We start from the raw sequence: 24,990 nt of genomic DNA, 5'->3' as shown, positions 1-24,990 counted from the left end.
AAGAGGGGAAAAGGAAGCTTAAAGCTTTTAAAAAATAAGCAGATTTTTATTTCCAATAACAAATCCATCCTCACAGATCTATGCAAAACCCTGTATTTTGTTGTTATTTGCATGGCAGAAGCATTTAGGAGCATCAGCTATAGGCTGGGATTCCCTTTCACTGGGTATTCTACACAGACCAAATCCATTTTCTTTGACAAAAGAAGTTTGCACCCTAATCTTACCACCTAAAAAATTCAGGTTAGGTGATTCATAACATGTGGCCACACGTTACCAAGTCCATATACACCTTTGGAAAAAGTTGATTATCATTATTTTTGTACTGATTTCATTTTACACATTCACAATACCTGCTGTGTTAAGGAAACCTGAATGTACGCTATTAGTTAAAAAGATGCTGTCACCAACTCATGACTCCTGTATTTTATTTCCAACTCCACCACTAATGTATAGCATGACTCTGAATGGGTCATTTATTTGCCTATTGCATTCATTTGTCTAGCTGTAAAACATGCTGAGTGAATTGTGGTGAGGCCTAATGTCCAAATTGTCCATGTTCTCCCACAGAGGCACAAGAAACTCCCTTCGATTTGTATTACCACCACTGCACACCTGGTTCTCCTTACATGCAAAATATTACTGGCACTAACAGAACTTGACATTTAAAAAGCATTTCCACATGAAAAGTATTTCCACACACTGTGTGGAAATACATTTTTACTCTGAAGAAAAAAGCTCATGCAGGCACTTACCAAGAAACTGTTAGCACATTGGCAGTCATGACAAAGAAGAACGGTGATAAGCTAGCAGTGATAACCTGTTAAATTGAAAGGAAAAACAAAAAACACTTCGTGAACTTGTGATATGACAAATGAAAACTGAAATAGTTTTGCTGAAATTATATTTCTGGATGTGCATTCACATTTTCTTTTCTTTTTTCCTTTGTTTTCTTAAGCGTTAGAAGCATTATACATAGATAGTCAAGGAGAAATCCAATGAGTCTACACTAAACAGTCCTGCTCAACCTTCCTCCCTGTGTAAGTAGAGACTACATGTAGATACCTCCTTTCTCCTCTGGCAAGTGGGAGGCAGGCCAGAAACGGCAGAAAAAGACCCAACAGACAACACAACTTCAGTAGGTCTATATTACAAATCTCTCATTACACCAAGATGTCTTCGGTAGAGAAGCTAGGGGCAAATGACTTTCTATTCTCTAGTACTGATCCCAGAAACAACTAGATCCCAACACACAATGGTTTGTAACAGATCCCTGCCTTAGCAGCTATGGAGCTACCACATCTGCAGCCTGCGTGCAGTTTTGGACATCCCGTTGCCAGATGGACAATGTAAAATGGAAAGAGTTCAGAGAACAGTGACAAGAGTCATTAGAGGAGGGACTGATTTTCAGTCAACAGTTAGAATAAGCAATGCCTGTGGGAAAGGAAGACCCTGTAGTGATTTACAAATACTGAGGAATGAATGGAACTATTTAGGATAATACAAAATTGCCCAAGGAAGAAGATGAAATTAAGAAACAAAACATTTAAACAATTATCAGCTAAGATTTCCTAATCGTTGTTTGTCTAGTTGACTCCCAGGGGAGAAGCAGAAACCTCATTCCGTATTCTATTACTTGTTAAAACACTACTACATGTGCAGTAGGGAAGCAAATGCCATTTCAGAGTAGGCTGTCTGCACCAGAGCTTGCACTAACAGTTTGTTAGTCAATACCCACTAAATTTGTTATGGCTGCATTTTAAAAGGCAGGGTTCTGAACCTGCCTGGAGTGTTATCAGTGCAGGGTCACGAGCAGCAGTGGATGAAGAAGAGATGGTTGTATGCTCCACTCTAACAGTTAGCTGGAAAGGGGACAATAACCTAAAGCTAGCAGTGAGACCAGGCAATGGCAGTAAACACCACACAGGAGTTGTGGTGCTCGACAGGGACTATATGATGAGTGCCTCCTTTGGCTTGTTTGGGGATGTTTTCTACTTTTGGGAGATTAAGGCATGCAGATTTCTTTTCTCTTCATAGACATTACCATAAATCGCACCCTGACTGTTCTCCATTTGCCTACAGCACAGGCACCTTGCAGAGGGAATGATGCAAGACATGGACTTGATCCAGGAAAGATACCATGAGATTGCAGATCCACTCCATTCCTGCACAGCAATCAAATTGCTGGTATCAACAGAACCACAGACACATAATCTGATACAAACTTCATCTGACTTAAGTATTTGCACACTGCCTACCACAGCAGTGTACTACATGGGCAATGCTATAAAGCTTGAAGCTAACAGAAAAAGTGAGCTCCCACTCCAGGGGAAAATCAAAGATACATGCTGGCTCTACTACTACAGCCTTGTACGTATACATACAAACAGGAATATGAATAAATAGATGCACCCAAAAGAGACTGTGAGAGGAGAAAGGCAAGTCACAAACTGAGAGTTATTCTTCAAAACTCAAGCAAATGATACTGCAACTGTCCACATTCAGGCCACACCTTGGCTCGTCTCATAGTCAATTGCAGCCGGAGAGAGCTGACACCCACTCTAAACAGTAGAATTTAATGATTCAGGAGCTGACTCTTTCATGCACTGTACCTAAATACAGATCCTAGGCTGGATATCAATTAGGTCAAGTGCAGTGCTCTAAAGTACATACAAATCTTGTTCTTGCAGGCTGGATTCTCCCCTTACACACCCTGCAGCAGCTGCACTGACCTGCAAGGAACTAGTTCGTGTTTACACCAATGTTAATGATTGTAGAAGTAACTGCGTTGAGCTTATCTTAGGCTAATGCTAATTTATTACATAAAAATATACAATAGTCATTACCGAGCATATAAACAGGAACTAATAAAGGATGGCACATGTGCTATCTATGGAGCATTCTTTTCGTTAAACTGTTCTCCTGAAAGAAACTGATGTGCAGTATTTCAGAAGTGACACAAGTTGAAGTTATGTCACCCACTCCCTTGCAGAGTCTTGTTTATTAGAAACTTGAGAAGAGGCCAAGGGCAGAGAAACAGGCATTAAGAACCCTCCAAAACCAGGCCTTATCAAAAACAATACACCATTCTACTGCGATCATCCCAAACCTCTGCAAAAATGCAGGCTGCAGCCTTTTGGGCTATTACAGCAGAACACTGCTGTGTTTTTGAAAAATTATGTAAGAGGCTCTCAGTGCCAAAGAGAAACAAAATGAGGGTTGGAGGAGCACATGAAGTAAGTGTGTGTAAGGAAAAAAACCCACCACAAAACAAAACGAAAGAACATTGCTAAAATGCCCACCTTTAATTGTTTATCTAAATGAGGAATACATTTTAAAATGGACAGCACGTTTTCTAGGAAGCTAACCACATCATTTGTTCCAGAGGAAGAATCTAAAGTCTAGGGGCATAGGTCAGAAGGTAATTTTCCTTACTTTCCTGACAGTACATTTCAGCATTTTCTGAAGTGTTTTTTAAGTGCACGTTTCACTTTAAAACAAACCACCTACACTGATGTTCTGAATGTTCTTAAAAAAAAAAACAAAACAAAAATACAACATGCTAAATGCCATAATCTTTCTTTACTTCAAAGGTCACAGTTGTCCTCCTAGGCATTTAGATGCCTTAGGAAAAGGAATGAACTTTCAAGACAAAAGAAAGCAAGTAAAAGGACAAACTGAAGTTAATGATTTCCAAATATATTTTGGTGCTGAATCTGTAAAACTAGGACATGGAAAGGAAAATTTTAACTAGCTATAACCAGCGTATTTTGTACAAAGGTTCCCAAGATTTTGAAATACAGTCATTAATTCTAGCAAAAGATACAGACTGGATGCTTGGAGCCCAACACTTTTAGAAACAGGAACAGCTCCATAGACTCTGCCTACCTACTTGCTTAAAGGAACTGTGACCAGGCAGTACTGCAAAAGCTATTTTTAAAGAAATCCCTACTGTGAGCATTTCTACAAAACTGATGCAGCTTTCAGTGACCAGGAAAAAAATCCAAGTGTAGCACCATTTAACAAAACTTCTTCATGCGAGCTCAAATGATTCCTGAGATACCATTTCAAACCCTTCGTTGCATGAAAAAAACAAAGGGTAGAAATACTGTTTCCTAAAATAAATCACTCTGAATGTAATGCATCACTCCACTGGACAGTGCAAACAAGACCCATTTAAAGGAACACTTTATTAACACCTATTTGCCTCAACCATTCCTATAGTTCAGATCACTGAGTTATTTACAAATAATTTTATAAACAAAAATCGTGGCATTTCAGACTGTGCTTGTTATCTCAGTCAAATAGTTGTAGCTCTTTACAATGTGTATCAGCATCAAAGGAAATAAAGTGCATCCTTGTGATGGATACTTACCTGTGCATAAGAGGAGAGTGGGCTCATCTCCTCCACCCCTAGAGGACACAACTTGTGGAAGTTCTTCAGTCTGCCACAATTTACTCTAGATGAAACGGCTCTATGGTAATGCAGATAGCCTGCCTGAGCTTGGAGCTTCACCAGGAAGGAGAACAAAGATTAGTGCAGCATCACTTCAACCACAGGGAAAACGCTGCAGAGCAGTCAGAACAAAGATTGGGCCTGAATAGTTAGATAATGAAATAGAACAGATGGGACTTCTTTATATAAATAGTCTAGTTCAGGGAGTGAACAAGAGCCAGGAGAGAAAACAGAGGGCAAACCAGCCCTGTGGCTGGATTGTGTCACAGAGAAGAGTCTTAAAACAGCAGCCCTTTTACAAGTTTGTTTCAGAAGTGGGGTTGGATCCACCTAGAAAGGGTGGGACAGCAGAGAAACAGACTCATTCATCACCTTACAACCTGGTCCTTAAGAGGGAAACAAAGATTGTGAGATTCCTGCTCCAGTTTCTAAATAGGAGTTACAAACCAACATATTTTAAGGAGATTCAGTGATAGGAAAGACACGCTGAAACACTGAAACAGATGAGGATGAACTCACTGTGCCTCATGACCACGGACATTTGAAAGCCCTAGGGTTTGTGCATCAGAGAATTCATGATCACCAAAGATAACTAACCAGAGGTGAAAACTTCTGGCATTTCCATCATCTGGGAACCAAAGACGGGCCTGGATGCCATACAACATCCTGAGCACTACTTACATTGTCATTTACATTTAACAAACTGCTCTGAAGGACAACACAGTGCCCTACTTTAGTATCCAAAGAGAAGACGGTGTCAATTCCACACGTCCAGAGTTTGTTTCTCTACAGGCTGAATTGTCAGCAACAAGAAAAAAAAAAGCCATTGTTGAAGGGCTGGGTAACAGACTGAGATTCATAAAGTAGAAATATCCTAATGTGGGGAAGAACTTGTTGGACAGTAGGGACAAATCCAGCATATAAAATCACCCTTGTACAGGCAAATAGGAGGCATAGGAAAGAATGTGCTCTCATGCATCTGCATTTGTAAATCTGCTTTAGTGACTTGTGAGTGGAGGAAGGCACTATTACCACTAGCTTTAAAGAGCTCCCAAAGAACTGTGACAGACAGATCACTACACAGCTCCTGACATGAATGATCTCCTTTCTCCTAATCACATTATGGTCAGACAAGAAAAAAACATACAGAAGAGAAAGCAAAATTTGTTTCATAAAAGTTTGAGGGTTTTTTAAATAGAACAAAAAAATAGAAAATAATTTAGTTTTATAGATAAACAAAAAAAAATAAAGACTGTTTGGAGAATTCTTTGTGAATGACTTTAAGAACAGGCAACATCACTGCTGAGCCAGCTTCCCTGTTAGATCCATTTCTTTGCCACATAACATGAGAAAATTCTGGTAAATCTGACATCTGGCTTGAACAGAGGAGATGAGATCCTTAGGGCTCCTGGTCCTTGACACAGCAGAAACTTCGATCCTGGGAGACACAGATATGCAGGACTCTGCATTCTTTGCTACCTTGCTTTCTCCACTGATCATATTGTGGTTATCCCATAGCTTATATGGTGTCAGTTCTTGATCAATTCAAACCAGCCAGCACTGGCTAGATAAATATGTCATTCTTGACCAAGCTATAATTGATCCCTTCCATCCCTGACTTTATAATTACCTTAGAGAAAGATTTTCCCTTCCATCCCTAACTTTACAATTATTTAGAGAAAGATTTTCAAGCTGCTGACGCTGGCTGTAGATTTTGAATATCTAACATTTCTGAGGTGTTCAGGAACATGTTGTTTATACAGCCAAGAATGTGGATGAGGACATTTTCAAAATTTAGATTCTGATTTAATCTTCCTATCTGGAATGGAAAGATACGGAGGATTTAGTCCAGACATGACCATGATTTGTTAATGTACAACTATACTTGTATATACCGTATAAAAAGTATACTTCCTGTGATTCACTGTTAAACTGCTAGAAAGTTAAATGTCAGCTCTTGCTGTAAGTGAACACAGAATACTTTACAGAAGTTTTCCTTAGTTTGTGTACACAGAGCCAATCCTTGTAACCTCGCTTCCCCAAACTGCCAAAACCTCTGTCCTTACAAAAACGCGTATTTTTTCCAAAGACAGTGTTTTGAAATGGCTCATCAAGTTCACTCACTGTTCAAAAGAGATCATTCTATTTATCATTGGGTCATCTTCTCAAAACATCAGGAAAAAGCTTCTGATGTACGTAACCTTTGTTTTCATTCTACTGGTGGAATTAAAGCAATGTCAAGCTTTTTATAGACATAATATTTGTTTTGTCCCTCTTCTGCATGTTTCAACCAGCTGCTAAGACAATCATCAAAAATTGCCAGGGAAATGGATCACTGTTAGTGCCACTGAAAACAGCCACATCAAGATAATCCAGTAGTACTAAAAAGGCAAAAATTACAGCAGACAAACATCAGTAACAACACATACTCTTTGATTTCTTGAAAGAGAGCCACTGGAATGATTTCCCAGATTTCAGAGTTGTATCTCCTATCTTTACTTGAGAGTAAGTATTTGTACATACATGCACACAAATGTCATGTTAGGTATGGAGATCTAGCAAAAATGAAACAAAACCCTTTAGAACAGGCAAAAAGGAACAGTTAATCTTTCAATGCCACCTTCCATATTTGTAAATTCACGTGAATTTTCTAAGCTATTAACACCATTCCTCCTTGTTTACATACATTTTTCATCTCAGCTGGACCACAGGCCATTTCTACCTAGTTCTCTGCTTTGCTACATCCAAATTTAAGGCAACCAAAGATGCCAGAAGGGTAACTTCTCTGCACCTTAATAAGAATACTAAGATTCAGAAAGATCCAGCAACTAGAGAAATAGATGATCAAGGCATTGACTGGAACAGCCAAATACATGGAAGCACACCAAGGGCTTGCATCTCCCATGTCTAAACCCTGACTAAAGTGGTCCAGCATGTACTGATGAGACTTCCTTAGAATGGTGAGACTTCCTTCTAATGATGAGACATCCTTAGAATGGTAGAGTAGGTGCTGACTGTGAAGTTTCACAAACTGCAGAAAGTCAGCAATGAACAAGAAGTAACAATGACCACCAGTAACTCACTGATTGTGGAAGGTTGGTGCAGTCACTGGAAATCTGCCACAAATCAGCAGCAAAAATCCCTTTTAAAGATAACAAGTGTGGTACACATCCTCCCTCACAAGAAAAGATGGGATGGGACTAGAACTAAAGTACTAAGTACAACCAGATTGCTTACAAATAGGGCAGGAGAAAACGAAATACAAAGAAAATGTAAAAAAAAGAAAAAAAAGAATATACTATTTTTCTCCCATGGCCATCAATCAAAATAAAGCACCATTAACAGCTGCAGATACTGCGCACAGGAGGCCTCCTCCATCCTGCACAGTATCTGAATGAATCTTGCAGGCAGAACCAGACCAAAGTCAAACTAGCATTAACTGTTTAACTTCAAGTCAGCTTTGGGGATGATCTACTATGGAAAGAAAAACTTCTCTGGAAGTTTTACAACATACTGCCCATTGCAATGAGAAGGTTTTCTGTGTCATTTCTAGAAGCTTAAAGTGCCAAAGCCAATCTCTGGTTAAAAGAAATCCAGGAAATGCAGGAAAAATTTCTCTACCCGACTCTTCTGTAAAGCCTCCTTCCCTCAGACATTGATTTGGCTGCATCAATCAACACATTGAAATGACTTGTGGAAGTTTTCAACTTTGTTCTGAGGATCTGTTATTACCAATCAAAAGGCAAGACAAAATATGCTGTTTAACCTAACGTCTTCAGGTGACAATGCAGTCCCCTGAAGGAGCACTACCCAAAAATCTACTGGCAAGGAAGGATTTCAAGCAGAGACACAGATTTTTACAAGGAAAAATTTAAGCTTTAGCCTTGAACCATCAAAATAATGGCTTTTCACAAAGGAAACAGCAATGCCATGATCCTGCCTGAAAAGCTGAGCCTAAACAAGAGAAACAATCTGAAGTGAAATACATCGGAGGAAGGGGAAAGCAAAACAGGTTTTGCTCTCAATTCTGCTCATCAGTTTAAAGCTAACTTGAGCATGTCTACTGCATTGCACTAACAGCCTAACCAAAGTGCAGACATGCCCTAAGGGTTTTCGTTCCCTGACAGACTTACTGGAGACTGTCAGTCTACAAAATCAGTAGACAGTGCAATGAGTTTGTTCATGTGAGTGTACTTACATGCACACTGCTCACAGGTGGACTCTGCTCAGGTCTCCTGAAGGAAAAAAACCCTTTAACCCTCTGAGAGATACACACGTTGTTACCTAAAGGACAGCCTGGCGATGCTGGCACCATGGCAACGGTGGCACCATGGCAACAGTGCCAGAGTCAGCAACTTTATGATCCACACAGCTCAGATCCAGCCACACAGGAGTTTTACCAGCTGCTGTAAATTTCTTTGAGATCCTTTATTATGTATTTGCCTAAATGTCTGCACAGATCTCCAGCTTCCTTAAGGCACATTTTTCTCAGATGAAGTTTTGGTCACTCTCCTGCCCTTTCCTTATATTTTATTCCTCTTTATTTTTCTGAGCATTATTCAAACAATGATTGTAAATTCCAGGGGTTCTTTAAGAACACAATTAGCTCCCTGTATTGACTCAAAAGCAGCCAGTGTTTAAACATGCCTGAGCAGTCAAATCCCTAATGATAATGATAAAATACAGTGTAAATTAATCTACTTGTTTTTCATAACAATTAACTTCTGATCCACCTTAAAATCATCTGCATGTTGCATTTAAAACATACTAAACAAAAAGGGAGGGGGCAGATCAAATGACAAACACAATGGGCAACTTGCCCTCTAAAAAGTTTCAGGACAGAAGCAGTATGAATGCTTATCTCTAGCAAAATCATCAGGTATTTTAAAGTGGTGTTTTGTTTAGGTTTTTTATCTTATCAATACCCAAACCAGTAATTTCTGTATCACAGAGGAGTGTTTCTATATTCATCTTTTCAATTGCTGTAAGAAAATAGATTTCTTAGTTATCCCAAGTATGCATTTAGAGGGCAGATAATCCTCTGCATTTCTATGGCTAGATACTCGTATGCAGCTCTGGTATTTACAGAATTAGAAATACATCCTCTACTTTCTATTGCATTTAGGAAGACTTTTCTCAGGGCTGTTTTTCTTCTGTTCTTCTTGTTTTCAGGATCTGAAGACTGATACAACTAAGACACCGATCCTGCAAGTGCAAGGCTGAAGCAGAATGTTGTTGTATCAGTCACTGAGCACCTTGTCTTATCAGATTAATACATTTTCAAGGACTAACATATAATCCTTCCAGATTAATATGCTACAGTAACTATTTTTTAAACCCAAACAATTTTTAAACATTTTTTAACCCCAGCCAAAAGATCTGCTGAATTGTTGTCCAACCTGAATTTTTGAATTCTTTTATTCCTTGTAAGACAAAGGTGGCCAAGCTATTGTTCTTGCACTGTATGCATCTCGTTAGCAGTTTGGCTGTGGGAGAATAAACTGACTGCTACGTCATTCTGGAACCCAGCTGCGTGCCCAGCCCCATCCTACTATGCAGAAAGGGCTTAGAAAAGCCCATCTCTCTCTTGCTTCTGAATCACTTCTACAGAATCCTCTGCATCACTTCTACAGAATCCTCTGCCTACACCTTTTTAAGGTATGTGGCACCTGTCTTACAGCTCTCAGACATACAAAGGTTTCATGTATAGCTAATGAATAGCCTTCCTGATTCTTGGCAGTACCTTAATTTCCTTGGTTCTGCACTGTCTCTTTCTTAATTTAAACCTTACAAGAGCCACGACTAAGGAAGACACAGCAATTATTTTATGTTGCAGAGACACCTTATAATAGTTAAGTACAGAAACTGAAGAAGGATATGTGGGTTACTGAGTGCAATTAACAGAATTAGTGTAAGAAAATGCTCTTACGAGAAACAGAGTATTATGGTTGTATTTAAAATGATCAGACATGAACAAGACTCTTTTCAAAAGCGCCTACATCTATTAATGTATAAACATATATCTATATATGCATTCATATATAAACACATACTATATATAGCACAGAAATAAACATACATCACTGATGAGATAGGAGCGAGCTATTATGAGCACATTATAACTTATTTTGCTTTCCTACAAAAAGTAAAAGATATCCTGAGACTTTTTAAGAAAACAAAAACTCTTTGCCTCTTGTAAAATACTAGACTGGGTTGAAAATTATGGTAGGTATTTCTTTTTTGAACATCAAGTAGCCACCCCACCCTACCTTCACTCAAACACAAACATCAGACTTTCTGTCATAACAAAGAGAAAGCCAAAACAAGAAGCATTTGCCCTCTGCTACTGGAGATAATGGCCAAAACATACACTTCCCCTTCCTACGACTAGTGAGGTAGCTGGTGAAGTGCCACCAGTCTTCAGCCCATAAACTGTAGAGTAGTTATAGTACAGAGCTCAATTTTAACAGTACCTCTGCTCATATTCAAATATTTCTCTTAAATGTGACCACTGAAAATGTAATCCAGATACTGTTATTATTCTCAGTGTTCTGGTTCTGTACTAAGGAGACAAAGTGAAAACCTTCCACAATTCATGTACATTTTCCCTGAGGCATGCTTTGCTGATATGGAAATACTATCAATCATGATTCAAACAGGTGTGTGTACATACATACAGCAGATTAATAGCATCTGTTCAAGTCAGTTCTGCAAATGAGAGGCACCATCCATGCAGCTGAAGCTTTGTCAAGCAAGGACAACAAAAGTCATTTAACAAGGGATATGAGAAGGCTTCTTTAAGCCAAATACCTTTGATTTTTTTTGACTTTGCCAAGCAGGGCTTTGTCCATTCTCGCTGTTACAAGAGTGACTGTTGATGCTTATATCATGATGTATATTTGACCAAAAGCTGAAATATATTTGTAATTCCAAGTTACACCAAACTTAAAACCCAGCGCCTCCTGCTTCCTGTAAATACTTCATGCATTACAATGCTTAACTGTACTTTTCCTCTGTTGTTGCAGACTGTCGAGGAACCTCCTTATATACTGCCCTATAACTGCAAAGACCTTAAACTACTCCTGCCATTTAGTCTCTCCCCAGAAACTTCTGAGCTCAGAAGCTGAGAGGGCAACGTGATTCATCATCTTGTTCTTCTTTTATGAATTATTAAGTATTTGTATAATGGAATAAGTATTGCAACAGCAATAACAACAGTGTTCTACCTATTAAGATCACAGACACCAACTGGAGTGGACTGAGGGTTTGTTTAATCACGTATTGGTTGGTGGCAGAGAATTCAGATGAATATACAATCCTCCTCTAATGCAGCATGTCTGCAGTTGATATACACATAAGAGAAAAGGAAGGATTTTCATCTTGACCTTAGTTGATATAAAACTTACATCCCATGGCATGCAGTTTATTAATCTTTGCACATCTGTGCTAGAAGGATAATATCTGCTTTTACTGAAATTACTAGTGACCCAGACTAAAATCTTTTGAGCAGATCTGGCCCTGAAAAAAATACACACTTCTCTTTACTTTCACTCAGACAATTGCCTCAGTGTTACCTTCTGTTTGATGCCCTGCATTTTATTGGTCAGTAATAGGGCATACAGTGTTAAAGAATTATCTTTTCTATCTGATTTGAGAAGTACTGTTTTTCACTTCTGGGGAGCAGCCAGCTGTTCTAAGACTCTGTCGCTGTAAAATACCACAATAAAATACACTTCATCTTCTGTTAAGATCAGCAAGAGCTAGCCTTCTGGCATTCCAAGTTATTCTTCAGCTCATCTAACCCTTATGGGATCATGAAATAGAGGACTGCTGTAAAGAGAGAGAGAAGACAGATAACTCTGATAAGATGACCCTGCTTTTTATTGTCACACTTCAGTGATGAATTTAACAGGCCAAACTGACAGTTTGCTACATGGATCTGGCACAAAAGGAGCTGGCTCCTTGGGAAGGACGGAGCTCAGCCATCTGTTTATGTCTATCTTCCTCCCAAGTGCTAGATGCCATTGGGTGGGCCAGTAGCCAGATCAGGAAGGAACTGTTACTATAACTGCCTTGCAGTATCAGGACCTCTGACTAAGGGCAGAAGAGGATGCAATTCCAAACTCCTCACAGGTGGACCATGATCTCCCACAGCAGTGTCTCAGTGGTGGCTCCACTGGCATCCACGAGAATAAAAAAGTTGGTTCCTGCAGGCAAAGTGTAAAATTCCTGGCAGCTGGGGCCCATGAACACAAGGAAAATGGACTTGACTTTCCTAGACACAGAATACAATGGCACTGCAGTGGAAGACAATGATTTTAAGAATACACCACTTAGTGGCTCTGATAACTTCTTTCAGCAGCTAGCTACTTTATGTGCACCATTTCATAATTATTACCAAAGTCCATATTAACCACACTGGTACTTTCATCCCCTGTCAGTTTGTTCTCTCTCAAAGGGCAAAAGAACATAGTTCATGGAAACGTGACTTCTGAAAGAGAACATCAACAGTGAGGCAACTAAGGCAAAAAATGGAACCAAAGGCAGATATGTTACAGGCTACATCAATGTGTTTCCATGTGTTACAAGAACTGAATGTCTTTTTGAAAGTCAGTTGGACACTCAGTCCCAAGCCAGTGCTTAAGTGCTTAGCTGCTGCCCTGTAATACCTTCCCAAGGCAGACCAGAAGATTGACAGCAGAAATAGGGACTATAGTGATAGGACAAGGGATAAAGGGTTTAAGCTTAAACAGAGGAGTTTTAGGTTGGATATAAGGAAGAAGTTCCTTACTTTCAAGGCCAGGTTGGATGAAGCCTTCAGTGGCATGGTTTAGTGTGAGGTGTCCCTGCCCATGGCAGGGGGTTGGAACTTGATGATCTTAAGGTTCTTTCCAACCCTAACTATTCTATGATTCTACTGCGAGAGTGGTCGAGCACTGGAAGAGGCTGCTCAAGGAAGCTGTGGCTATCCCATCCCTGGCAGTGTTCAAGGCCAGGCTGGATGGGACCTTGAGCAATCTGGTCTAGTGCAAGGTGTCCCTACCCATGGCAGGAAGACTGGAACTGGATGAGCTTAAGGTCCTTTTCAACCCAAACCATCCCGTGATTCTATATCCCCTCAGCAACCTGAGAAGCCAACAGTGAACTTTTCCACATAGACATCAGAGAGCTGAACACCCAGATACCTGTGTACTCTGAGGCCATCTCTACAAGTCGCACAAATGACCCAGATGGGGACTGGCCCATTGTGCCAAGACTGATTGCATCTGGAGTACCTTGCTGTAGAGGTGTGGTGCTGAGTAGGATAGTGCACACATTCTCAGTGACTGCTCTTTCCATGCGAGATTACCCAATGGTCTCAGGTTGAATACTGCAGATTGAGGCCACTGTCAGTCAAGAACTGTGTGGTTTTTTGAGCGTGTCTTCAAACCTCTTTTTGCACCCAGTATAACTACTATAAGAGAACAAATCCTACATATACATGCTGCTTTACTTATACACAAAAAGCCCAAATGCTGCTGAAAGGGTTCAAGACATTGTTAGAACCAATGAGCATGCCTAGCTTAAGGGGAATATTTTAGTGAAAAGCAGCAAAATGCATTTTCCCATTGTTAAAATCTATAGAAACACCTGAAGTGCTTATGTTCCTTGTCAGCATTATCAGATTAAAAGTTTTCTGTCATGACTAACTCAGAACTCTATGGAGGATATCACTAGTATCAAAATAGCATAAGAAACTTCAGGATGCATAATCAAGTATTTTTTAAAAATCTGTTAACAAAAATAGCAAGTTTCCATCAACCTCTTTTCCCAGTGACACTTACAGTTTTGGTATTTCTGTGCATGTATAAAGTTCATTTCCTATTGTATTTCCCATCTCACAAATCCTTTGGGAAAACCTAATTCATAAACAAACAATTCCCAGCCCAGATAACTAAATCTCCCTGCTGACCCCTTTCCATACAACCCAACAATAATAACAGAGACACAGTCCTTGCATTGCCATTCTCTTGTGTGTTTATGCTGTTTTAGCAATGATGTCATGGAAAGAAATTGACATGCTATTATTATTATTATGCTAAGGACTGCAGGGAAGAATTGGTATTCTTTAAGGTTTTATTTTTCCATTCAAAAACAAAAGTCTTTCCAGAGCTGTCTAACCATTCACTGTTACAAAAGGTCAAAATATTCCACCAGAAATCTTACAAAACATGATACTTGAAAAAATGTGTTTTAAAGCATTAACAGAACTAATCCATTTTGAATGATGGCTTTTATGAGCAATGTCACGAGGTTACACACTGTGGGCCTCAGTGGCCCCTGCACTGGAAGACAGTGACGGAGTGATTATAGTTGATTACAGTCTTTGGCATCCCATTCCCTCAGATAGGGTGGGGAAGCCTCTGCAAGAAGACTCATTCCCTTCTGTGCCCTTAGGACAATCACCCATAGGAACATGCATGGAGAGAAAAGCTGGACTCTGCCCTCTTCCTCTCCATGCTGGCCATGGATAGGACAAAACCAGCTCACAGTCATCTCCTGAGGTTGTTGGAAGCCTATGTGATTTCTCCGAGCACCGCATATTTCAGGGACAGGACATTAGCCACGCAGTCTGCATCCCCCAGAGCACTATGGCTGTTTGCCGACTTTTATTGAAAGTCAAATCTAGTCCTTGAACTGGTGTACAGAGTGGGGTTAAGAAATGAGAGCTCTTGAGATTTTGTAAGGATTGGTTCTCAGTTGGGGAGAGAAAGGAAAAGAAAGCCAGGGAGACCCATTTCAGGCATCAGCAGTTCACTAACATGAGAAAGAAAGCAACCTGGAGTGTGACACCAAGTGCCTATCAGAGAGGTAAATGATGAAGCTCAAGATTCATGAGGCAGCCTGGAGAAATTTCACCCATGGAGGTTTCTAAGAATCAAAAGGCAGCTAGCGATCCCAAACCTGAGAGGAATAGAGAACCAGTATGGGAGAAGAATGTGGCTATTTTTGCTCATTTTTGGAAGCCTAGCATTAGCTAGCTTTGAAACCTTCTACATTAGTGTGTTATATAGTGCACGGTTCTTCCATATAATTTTGGTATTTACACTTGTATGTCAGAAATGCAAATGTTTTCCAAAACAGTTCTCATTCTTTTGTCTTCTCTTTGTCACACTTAAGATTCACTTCCCAGCCCCTCTGTAAGCAACCCCATGAGACCAAATAAAAACATGGGAGACTAGGAATCCATTCTGCAGAGGAACCAATGAACCTGCATCCTCTGCAATCCAAAATTCTGTTGGACTTGACAGACTTGTTAGATTTTTAAACTCATTTTTCTATTGCCAAGTATATAGAGACTGTTTGTCAAGGGTAAGGGTGAAAGAGTACCTTCCAAATTCCAAAGACAATACTCTGGGTTAGTGAAGTTAGCTTTATGTTCAAGAGAATGACAATATCAAATGTACATGACATACTTCACATGGATATCATGATGGAAAAAAGGAAACAAACTAATTCAGAGCATCTTAGGGTTCAATCTATCAGTATCTGTTAGACATTGCTGAGACTGGATTTACTGTGTAAGGCACAGATGAAAACTGTGCTGTGACACTACCCCCAAGTCACAACACATAACTTCATGTACTTGTGTGACCATGTCATGCTCAAAAGCTGTGTAGCTGCCATTTTCAATGGATATACACTTCAACTCTATACAATGCCTCTTAAGGCATGTATTAATTTTTTTCCATTACCTGGAGATTCAAAATCTCCAACAAGTCTCAGCTATTCTTACAAGACAGCTTCCTAAATTGCATTAGTGCCTCTGGGAGTCTGTGCCACTTAAAGCTCAGTGGTCATGTCGCCCACAGTGGAGTTGTTATGGAGACTGATGTCTTCCCAACAATTATATGGTATAATTAGTGTTGGATGCTACAAAGTAACTATCAAGCTGTCTCCATGGAAACTACCCAAATACCTATACTTTTAGGGTTTCAGTAACTGGTCTTTTTTCTAGACCCTTGAGATGCAGTTAAGAGCACACTGATTGCCTTATCTGCTTGCCAAGCTGAGCTAAGAAACCCATTTTCTTTCCCAAGTTATCAATATATTGTCCCCATGGTGACTCACAGGAATCAAGACTAAATGTACATATTTCATACAGTGATGACCAACCACAAACTGATAAGGATTTTTAACCATTTTTAATTATCTTTACGCATGTGTGTGCACATTCACATGCATAAGAGTACACAAGGTGTGTAGATGGAAGAAGCTCACTTCTACTCTTATGAACTCCCCCTTCTTGGCATAATTGGAAGCTTCAGGGTCATGGAAACTCCCTCTCTGAGATGCACTTCAAACCACAGTAGTGCCACAGAGAGCACCTACCAGCAGAGTCCACCCAGGTCTAGCACACAGTTTACCCTCTCCCCCAGGGGTTGAGCTTGCAGCTGCAGTTTTTCCAGGTCGGGTGAGCTGTCTTGAGACAGCCTTGCACACAGTGCAGGATCTTTGCTGAATGAAAACACAGTGTTTATGGAACTCCAGTGGGAGTTTATGACATTTCTGCATAAAGCTTTATGAGGTTCAAGCCAAGAAAGCAATGTGATTTTTCAGCCAAGAATCTCACTGTCACTTTTGCCTGAGCACAGCACAGCAGCATGCGAAGATGACGCCACTTCAAGTCTACAGTATAACCGAGTGAGCAAGTGCCAGATAACCAAACACATTCTTATTCTGGTTATGATATACAAATTTGAAACAGATTTTTTAAAATCCAGAACCCTTTCCCATCAGGGCAGAGGTGAACAAGGAGAGCCATTTGCTCCAGAAGATACCAATGGCAGGACTCATTTTAGAGTAGCACTTATTTCTGCAAGTAAATAACTCTCAGCAGAACTAATGAGCTGACATTCTGGACTAAAACATTTTATAGTACTTACATGCTAAGCAGCAGTGACAGAGGAATTAAGAGGTATACAAATGGGAGCACATGCTTTAGCAGAAGCTTTAAGACTGCAAAAATGTGTAAAAACATACATTTCTCTTGCTTGGTTTGCCCCTGGAATTAAAGCAGATAAAATTCTCATGTGAACTGCTATCTGTGAAGAGAGATGCAGTGAGTATTACCAGGCTAGGAGCGCCCCAGAAGACTCATAGTTGTGGCCTCTCCCTTTTATGAGAAGCAGGAAAAAGATAATTTCCGCTTTAATAGAAACCATCAGTACTTTTCCAGTCTTTAAGAGGGGTATCATCCATTTTTTGTGCTGACATGAAGATGGATCTAGTCTACCCATACTCTTCAAAACACCGTGGGGACCAAAGAAGCAGATACACAGACACAAAATACAAAATCAAAGACTACTGGAGGCATTCTGAATAGCCATTATATATTTTGGGAGAAGACTAAAACCGCTGGGGTGTAAGTGCAGGTGGCTACAGTTGGGTACATGGGACCCGTGGATAAGATACTCTTTCACATGCTTGTGCAAAATTACTTTCACAGTATCTGGCAGCCATTATTAAATATAGGGTGACCTGGGGCAAACTCTTCTAAAGTTAACAAACAAAGGAACAAAGCAGCTGTCAGGAAATGCTTTTATGTATCAGGGAGCCTTCAACACTGTTCGGATACACTGCAGGTTACATAAAAGTACAAGGGATGGTCATATATAAGAGTTGCATGTTCCTGATCACATTAACCTGAATTTTCTCCCAGCCATAAGAAAAACCGTGTAAAACTCAATGAAACTTGGTTTCAGTTATCCAACTTCATTTCTTCAGATAAGAGAGGACGAAGGAGAGAATACAGTATCCGCTGACCTTCTTAGTTATTCTTTCTTTTCATAACAAGCTACCTCAATAGGTTCGTATTGAAAACAAGATGAATTCCCTACTACAAAGTTTATTGGGATAACACTAAACATGATACAGGAATATTAATCCATAAGTAACTAGTATGTTGCTGAAGAAAAATTATGAAATACCCTTTTTTCCCTTCTATTCATGATTTAAAGTATTTCTGCTGTTTAACTTCCAGAGACCTAACAAGTTTCATCACCAGATACAGATTGGCAGTCTTAATCTAAACAAATTCCCTGACAGCACTGTTAGAACTCATTAGCATTCTCACCAGATGCTTCTATCCGTATATATGAGCATCTCCAGTGTTTCTTTCTAGTACATGACCCATGATACTAGCATAGCTTTCAAATTAAAACAAGAAATCTCAGCACAGCTTTAAATTCTTGCTCTTCTGGGGATTAAATATGTGCTATGACAAAGTATTCCATATTTCTTGGGCTTCTTAAAAGCACTTTTTGTTGTTGTTTTAGAGATCACTTTAGTGATTTTCTGGCAATTCTCATGAATCTATACAGTTATGACTACCACACACAATATCTGCTTTCACAGCAAAAGTGCAGAGAGCATTTGTCACTATAAATATCATGCAGGACTATATACACAGATGAAACCTGTGTTTTGTCTGCCTCTTCACAAAGCAAAGCTTTGACATGAAAGCTGTCAGAAATCATTACAGGGAAGAATTAAATACCTCATACATTGATTAAGTTGCCACAGCCCAAGTATCATAAAAGCAAGTTACAACCCAGCTCCAGTTTTTAAGTGAATGAAAAATTAGAGGGCAGGAAGGCCAAATATGTGGGCTTCAGAAAGAATGTCTTCTTCAATCTGCAAAGCAGGCCCGATCAGATCTCATGCTTAGTTTATTGGTCTATTGGCACTTAACAAGAATGAAGTGGTGGCAACAATCTCAGCCCCAGCTCATCAGTCACATAGGTACAAAGCATGCAAATGGAAAACAGATTTTCTAATTCTCTGCACCTCCCCAGAGGCCTGCACTGCTGTCTGAGGACTACAGCATTCTCCCTTCTTGGCTCATTTGCAAGATAAACATATTCTGGCCTCAAATGCTGCTCCTTTCCAACTGCTGGTGAAAACTCCAGTCAGGCTGAGATATTAAGAGAATGATCTAGGGCACTACTCAATCCAAGAAAAATGCTCATGTGGGAACGCAAAGCCATTGTTGTGACCAGAGGTTTTTTTTTCCACTGGATCTCATTCTGTAAGTCCAGATTCAAATACTTTCTATCTTTATTCTTTATCCACATTAACTTCCTTCCTTTTTTTAAAAGGGAGTCACAGACTTGGATTCAAACAGACTGTTAAAGTGCTAGTTAAATACTGCTTTTCTGCACGTATGTTGATTTAAGACGTGACTGAGACAGCCCTCATACCCTGGCAACGTTGAGCTGGATTAGTATGTAGTTTTAACACTTCCGAACACCTGCAGAAAGCAGCATTACTGATCAGATAGATAGGACTCTTCTATAACTAGTCTGTACAAAGATTTATAGCTCCCTACAGTTACAAGATAGCTTGTGACAATTTTGCAGGAGCTGGTAGATCAGCCCCACACCCTTGCAGGCAAGCTCCAGTTCTGCTCCTGCTCTCTGCCTATCCACATCTGTCTCTGCAGTCTTTTGATTCCTCTTCTAAAACTGATCTACAGTGTTTCAGAATTTTTCAAGAATTTGCTGACTTCTAACCCCAAATCAGCTGCATTTCAGCACTCAGAGGAGCAGTTCCTCTGTGCTCCTCATGCTGCCTCAAATGGGTGTGACTGAGACCTAAAATCATTCTTATAGCAAGCTTTAAAACACTGGTGAAAGACATCAGGGAAACTGCTTGTTCTGCTAAAATTATAAGTGCTCCAGAGGGATCCCATGTCCTTATTACTTATTCCCCTCTTCGAACTCAAGACAAGACATACAGTTTGAACACTGGGTTAGAAGCAACAACAGGAAAAGACCTAATTTGTCCTGTTCAAAAAAACCTTCTCAAGCACAATAATTAACCACACACATTAACAAACACAGGCTTTCAAGGCTGAAGAACAGATTAAATTATCACAGTGGCACAGGGACAAATTTTTAGTTGCTATAAAGGCACATAATTTCATTGACAGCAGCGGCTAGAACAAACTTTGTCTAACTTATGTCGAGAGTTGGCCAAAACCGTTCAAATCTAGAAACTTTGGGAAAGCTTTGATCCAGTCCAGACTTTGTGGCTCTGATCCACTTCACCTGGGAAGGACCAAATCCGCTTATAATATATTTCACAACACATCTTTGCTGGCATTTTTTTCAGACAGGTCATGAATACCACATGTAGAACCATTTCTCCTCATGCACAACATCTACCAGCAGAGCCAGCTATTCCCATCTCCAACCCAGAATGCTAAAAAGGAAAAACAAAATAAATGCAAAAGCAAGCTCTAGATCAGTTGACTTGCTACCAAGAAGCAAGAAGAAAGCTATGGAACTAAAATCTGCACAGTCAGAATGCTTGGAAGAAATTCAAACTAGTGAGAAAATCTATGGGACTTGTATAGTGTGGAACAGCTTGCAAAGTACAAAACAAGCCCCATCATTCTCTTCTTGTTATCCCCAGGAAAACCAAACATTCATTCCATTCCAGTTTCTAAACAAGCATATTATTATGCAATCCTACTTTCTTTTTTTTCCTGGTAGGGTAAGAGCTTCACTGCAATAAAAAAGCTATGATCACAAACTACATAGGAAGGTTGTGGCTTTCAGATGACCTAGCCGAGAGTGGTGAAACTAGGTAAAATTTAACCAGAGAAAAGGAGTAACAGTAACCAGAAAAAAGGAGTCTGACAAGCTCTTCTGACTGCCTTTACCACTGGTAATTTAACAAATCACCTGTTAATAACTGAAACCTAGGTACAGCCAGACCCCAAATCCACAGATCACAGGATAATTCCTGGTTGGCTGAGGGCTTGGTCCAGTTGGGTCTTGAAAACCTTTGAAGACAGAAGCCTCCCTGGGCAACCTCTGCCCTCCCTGACTTGTCAACAGGGTGAAGAAGCTTTTCCTTACGCCCAGTTTGAACCTCTCATTACAGCTTATGCTTGTTATCTTACACACCCCCTCCCACACGGCACTGTGAATAGCCTGGATCTGTCTTCTTGGTAATTTCTCCATAGCTACTGGGTGGCTGTTGTTTTGTTGGGTGCTCCCAAAACTGTCTCTCTTCCAGACCGAACAAGCCTGGTCTGGCAGCCACTCCTCATAAGGCAAATGCTTCAGCCCCCTGACTTTCTTGGCAGCCCTCTGCCTTTCTTGGCAGCCCTCTGATGAATTTGCTTCAGTTTATTCATCTCTTCCCTGTATTGAGGTGCCTAAAACGAGGCTCCCTACTCCAGATGTGGTCTAACAAGTGCTGAGTAGAGGGGCATGATTACTTCCATGAATTTACTGCCTGTGTACTGCCTATGCAGTACAACTAAAGCAAACTTAGTACAACCCAGGATGCTTTTGGCCTTCTTAGCTGCCAGGGCACACTGCTGGCTCATGTTTGGCTTGCTGTCTACCAAAATCCCCAATCTTTTCTGCAGAACTGTTTCTCAGTCATCCAAGCCTGTATTATTGCCCTTCCTTCCCATGTACAGGGCTTCACATCTGTCCATTTTGATTTTGGTTTCTGTTGGTCCATTCCTCCAGCCTGTCCAGGTCCCTCTAAAAGGCAGCCCTCTCCTTCAGCACTATTGACTGGTCCTCCCAGTTTGGTGTCCCTTCCAAATGTGAGTACACTCTATCACCTCCGATTCTTCAATGAAGATGTTAAACAAGACATGTTGGAGGACAGATCCCTGTGCTACTCTAATTGTCACAAGCCTCCAATTAGAGTAGGAATCATTAACCTATACCTTCTGAGCCTGATCATCCAACCACATTTTTTACCCATCTAATTGTTTATAACAGTCTAATTTGGATACAAGATCATTGTGAGAGATGCTGTCAAAAGCCTTGTAAATGTCAAGGCAAATGACATCCACCACTCTCCTCTGCAATGGTAACAATGAGAGTTCTGGTACTGAACTTCTGGGAAGTAGTTTTAATTCTTGGCTCTGGGAAGACACGCTGGAAGCAATGGCTGGTGCACACACTCTCAGAAGGAGTATTCTCCAAAACACCTTTGGAAAGTAGGAAAGTATAGATTTGTATTATTGCAATTCAGTAGGCCAGAACCTCAGCTGCAGTAACCAGCCCAGTTCCATTAAACTTCAGTCTATGCACAGTAGTTCATCTCAGCTAACAATCCTGGCTTATTATGTTTGTTACCTCAAGTCTACTTGTAGGTTGCACAGACAGACACTAGGAGTGACAAACAGGAATAGCAACAGAGATGCAGAAATTCCTCAGCTCTCCTGGGAGAAGCACAGATCCACTGTGTTCCTGTGACAGTCTTTCTCTTACCTTTGCAAGGAAACTCCATGCTGCATATTGCCCTGAGGTTGTGCTGCTTTTTAGCTTCACTGTGTGCAACATCAGAAAGAATCCCAACAGACCACTGCAAGGGATGGGGAAAGCTTGTTAATAATGTCTCTTGATTTCAACTAAGCAACATTTCACAGGCATCTTGGTTTTCCTAATGCAGAACTGCAGTGTTAAATCCATTTGGAGAAAGCAAGCTGGTGGACAAAGAGCTTACATGATGTCCAGTACACGCCAGGTTTTGTTCAGTCAGTGACTAGAGTCAGAGTAAAGTAAGTCTGACGCTCTTATGGCTGGTCTCTAATGCACTTGCATAATCAGAAAAGTAGAGATTATTGGAAACATGAGGTGAAATATTAACTTCAGGCATTGAAATGGCTCTGAATAAAGGCAACGCTAATTTCAACAGGAGCCACACATGTCTGGCAACTAACTCACTTCAACCTCCGCAGAGCCTTGAACTGAAAAAAACATAACCACTGGAAAGTTTCTGCCTGAAGCTTTCAAGCTGTCTAAACTTCATGAAGCCTAACTCCAATTAGGAAGTCAAATACATCTCTACTGTATAACAAATAGACAGATGAGTCAGTAGTGCTGGTAAAAGAATACCCCAAAGCTCTCTGCTGATGACTGAGGGAATTTTGATTCTCAAGACATATAGGACAGTAGTCCTCAATGCTCCTGAAGCCAAGACTACTCTCAAGGAAAATGCTCCACATCTCACTGGACCTCACAGAGATTATAAGATCTGGCTCTGGATTTCATTTCACTTGTGATATACAACCCACTGTTTGTGAACCAGTGAAAAAGCGTAAACCAGCAAGCAGGGAATAAAAAAAGGACTTTAAATATGCAAGGCACAAATTACTGTGTGCCTGGTTGAGAGGAATGGGATTACAAAATACTGTGGGAAGCTGCATGAGAAAGGAGATAGGATCAACCCAGCATACAGGTGGTGGGGTAAAAATGCCTTGGTATTCGAAGAGGCTACGCTGTTCTGGAGATTCACTCAATGCAGTTGGTCCCCTCTCTGCAACAGCAGGAAGGGTTGAAGACCCTCGTGTCAGAAGTTCCATGCTGGGCTCCAGCACCTCAGCCAAGTGCTGTTTCCTGCTCAGTACCTGTGGCAGATTTGCATCTCAACCACATCAGTAGAGTAGGGTAAGATAACTGCCCTGGAGTAAGAGGTATTAGGGTTTCTTACACCAAGCCATGATGTGAAACCCCAAAGGACTACCCACTGCGCCTGAAGCCCAGGAAGCAAATGCTGCTTTGATGATAAAAGAGAGACTCAAACTCAAACCCTCCTTGTTGCAGAGGATGAAGTACTGAGCCATAGAGCATCCTACTAAGAAATCTGTGCATTTAATAAAGCAACATTGCCCAAACGTTTGAAAGTCCAATAGCTGGCTTAAGTTTGTTCCATATCTTCTGCCCTGCTGAGAAGCGTTTTTAATCAAGAGTGATGTGAAGCTGTTTCGTGTAATTCAAAAATAAAAAGTGAAACAGCTGATTGTAATACCTCAAATACTGATGTCACAAGTAACACCAGTTTATTTCATTAAATAAATGGAGCACTTTGCACCTTACTACTGCTTCAGACATCCTGCACAGGTAGCAGATTTAGCTACATCAGTTACACTTACTTTACGTTGTATAAGTTTTCCTCCAAATCCTTTATGTCTATGAAGACATTACAAGATGTAGGAGAGCAACCAAGATGTTTGTTTCTCCATCTAACTATTCCTTTCCACTTGCTGTAGTGTACAGTGCTATCTACTATACATGTACTGAAGCCAGGGTAATGGAATCAGAAGTGGGAGGCTACAACAGTTGTAAAATTCTAATGAACTGAAAAACATCTGGTCTTAAACAGATGCCCATTAGTGCCTGCAGTTAGACCTTACCCTCAATAGGAAATTACATTTCACCTACCTACCATGGAACAATTTATTCATTAATACCTAACTGCAAGTTACTTGTAGTGTGGATAGTCCACCCTTGAAAAAAGCCACTTTCATACAAAAAAATATGTACATGGGGAAATCACTTAACAATCATTTTTAATATCCACTTCTAATGAAAGATCCAGAGACAAGCAAGAAAATCCCTAACAATCAGGAAATATTTTTGCCATGAGTTTGCATGAAAATATTTTTCCCTTCTAAAAAGAAAATACTTCCATTTGGCAAAAGACTGGAATCATTTTTTTTTGTTTTTATAATTAAGACC

At 40.2% G+C, this 24,990-nt stretch overlaps 1 protein-coding gene across 10 annotated transcripts in view; it reads right to left on the bottom strand.

Moving 5' to 3' along the window:
- TMEM241 (transmembrane protein 241) overlaps positions 1–24,990 on the bottom strand; it is a 56,761-nt gene that overhangs the window by 3,313 nt on the left and 28,458 nt on the right. For 6 of the 10 annotated variants that reach the window (XR_009742570.1, XR_009742569.1, XR_009742568.1 and 3 more), the window contains exons 13-14: positions 22,741–22,834; positions 753–817 (exon numbers count right to left, since the gene is read on the bottom strand). Coding sequence is in view for 3 of the 10 variants with exons in the window: in XM_061448650.1 (XP_061304634.1) it covers positions 753–817; positions 22,741–22,834 (159 nt within the window). In the remaining 7 variants the exon portion in view is untranslated. Of the gene's footprint in view, positions 1–752; positions 818–20,661; positions 20,699–22,740; positions 22,835–24,990 lie in introns of all 10 variants that reach the window. The other 4 variants (XR_009742573.1, XR_009742574.1, XR_009742572.1 and 1 more) reach the window with 2 other exon arrangements.

This window comes from Pezoporus flaviventris, unplaced genomic scaffold (assembly GCF_033815535.1).
Source record: "Pezoporus flaviventris isolate CSIRO_AGI_PZ_B2104156 unplaced genomic scaffold, CSIRO_AGI_Pfla_v1 ptg000007l, whole genome shotgun sequence".
Lineage (NCBI taxonomy): Eukaryota > Metazoa > Chordata > Aves > Psittaciformes > Psittacidae > Pezoporus > Pezoporus flaviventris.
Note: the sequence above shows the minus strand (reverse complement) of the source record. Positions and strands in the feature narration are given on the sequence as shown.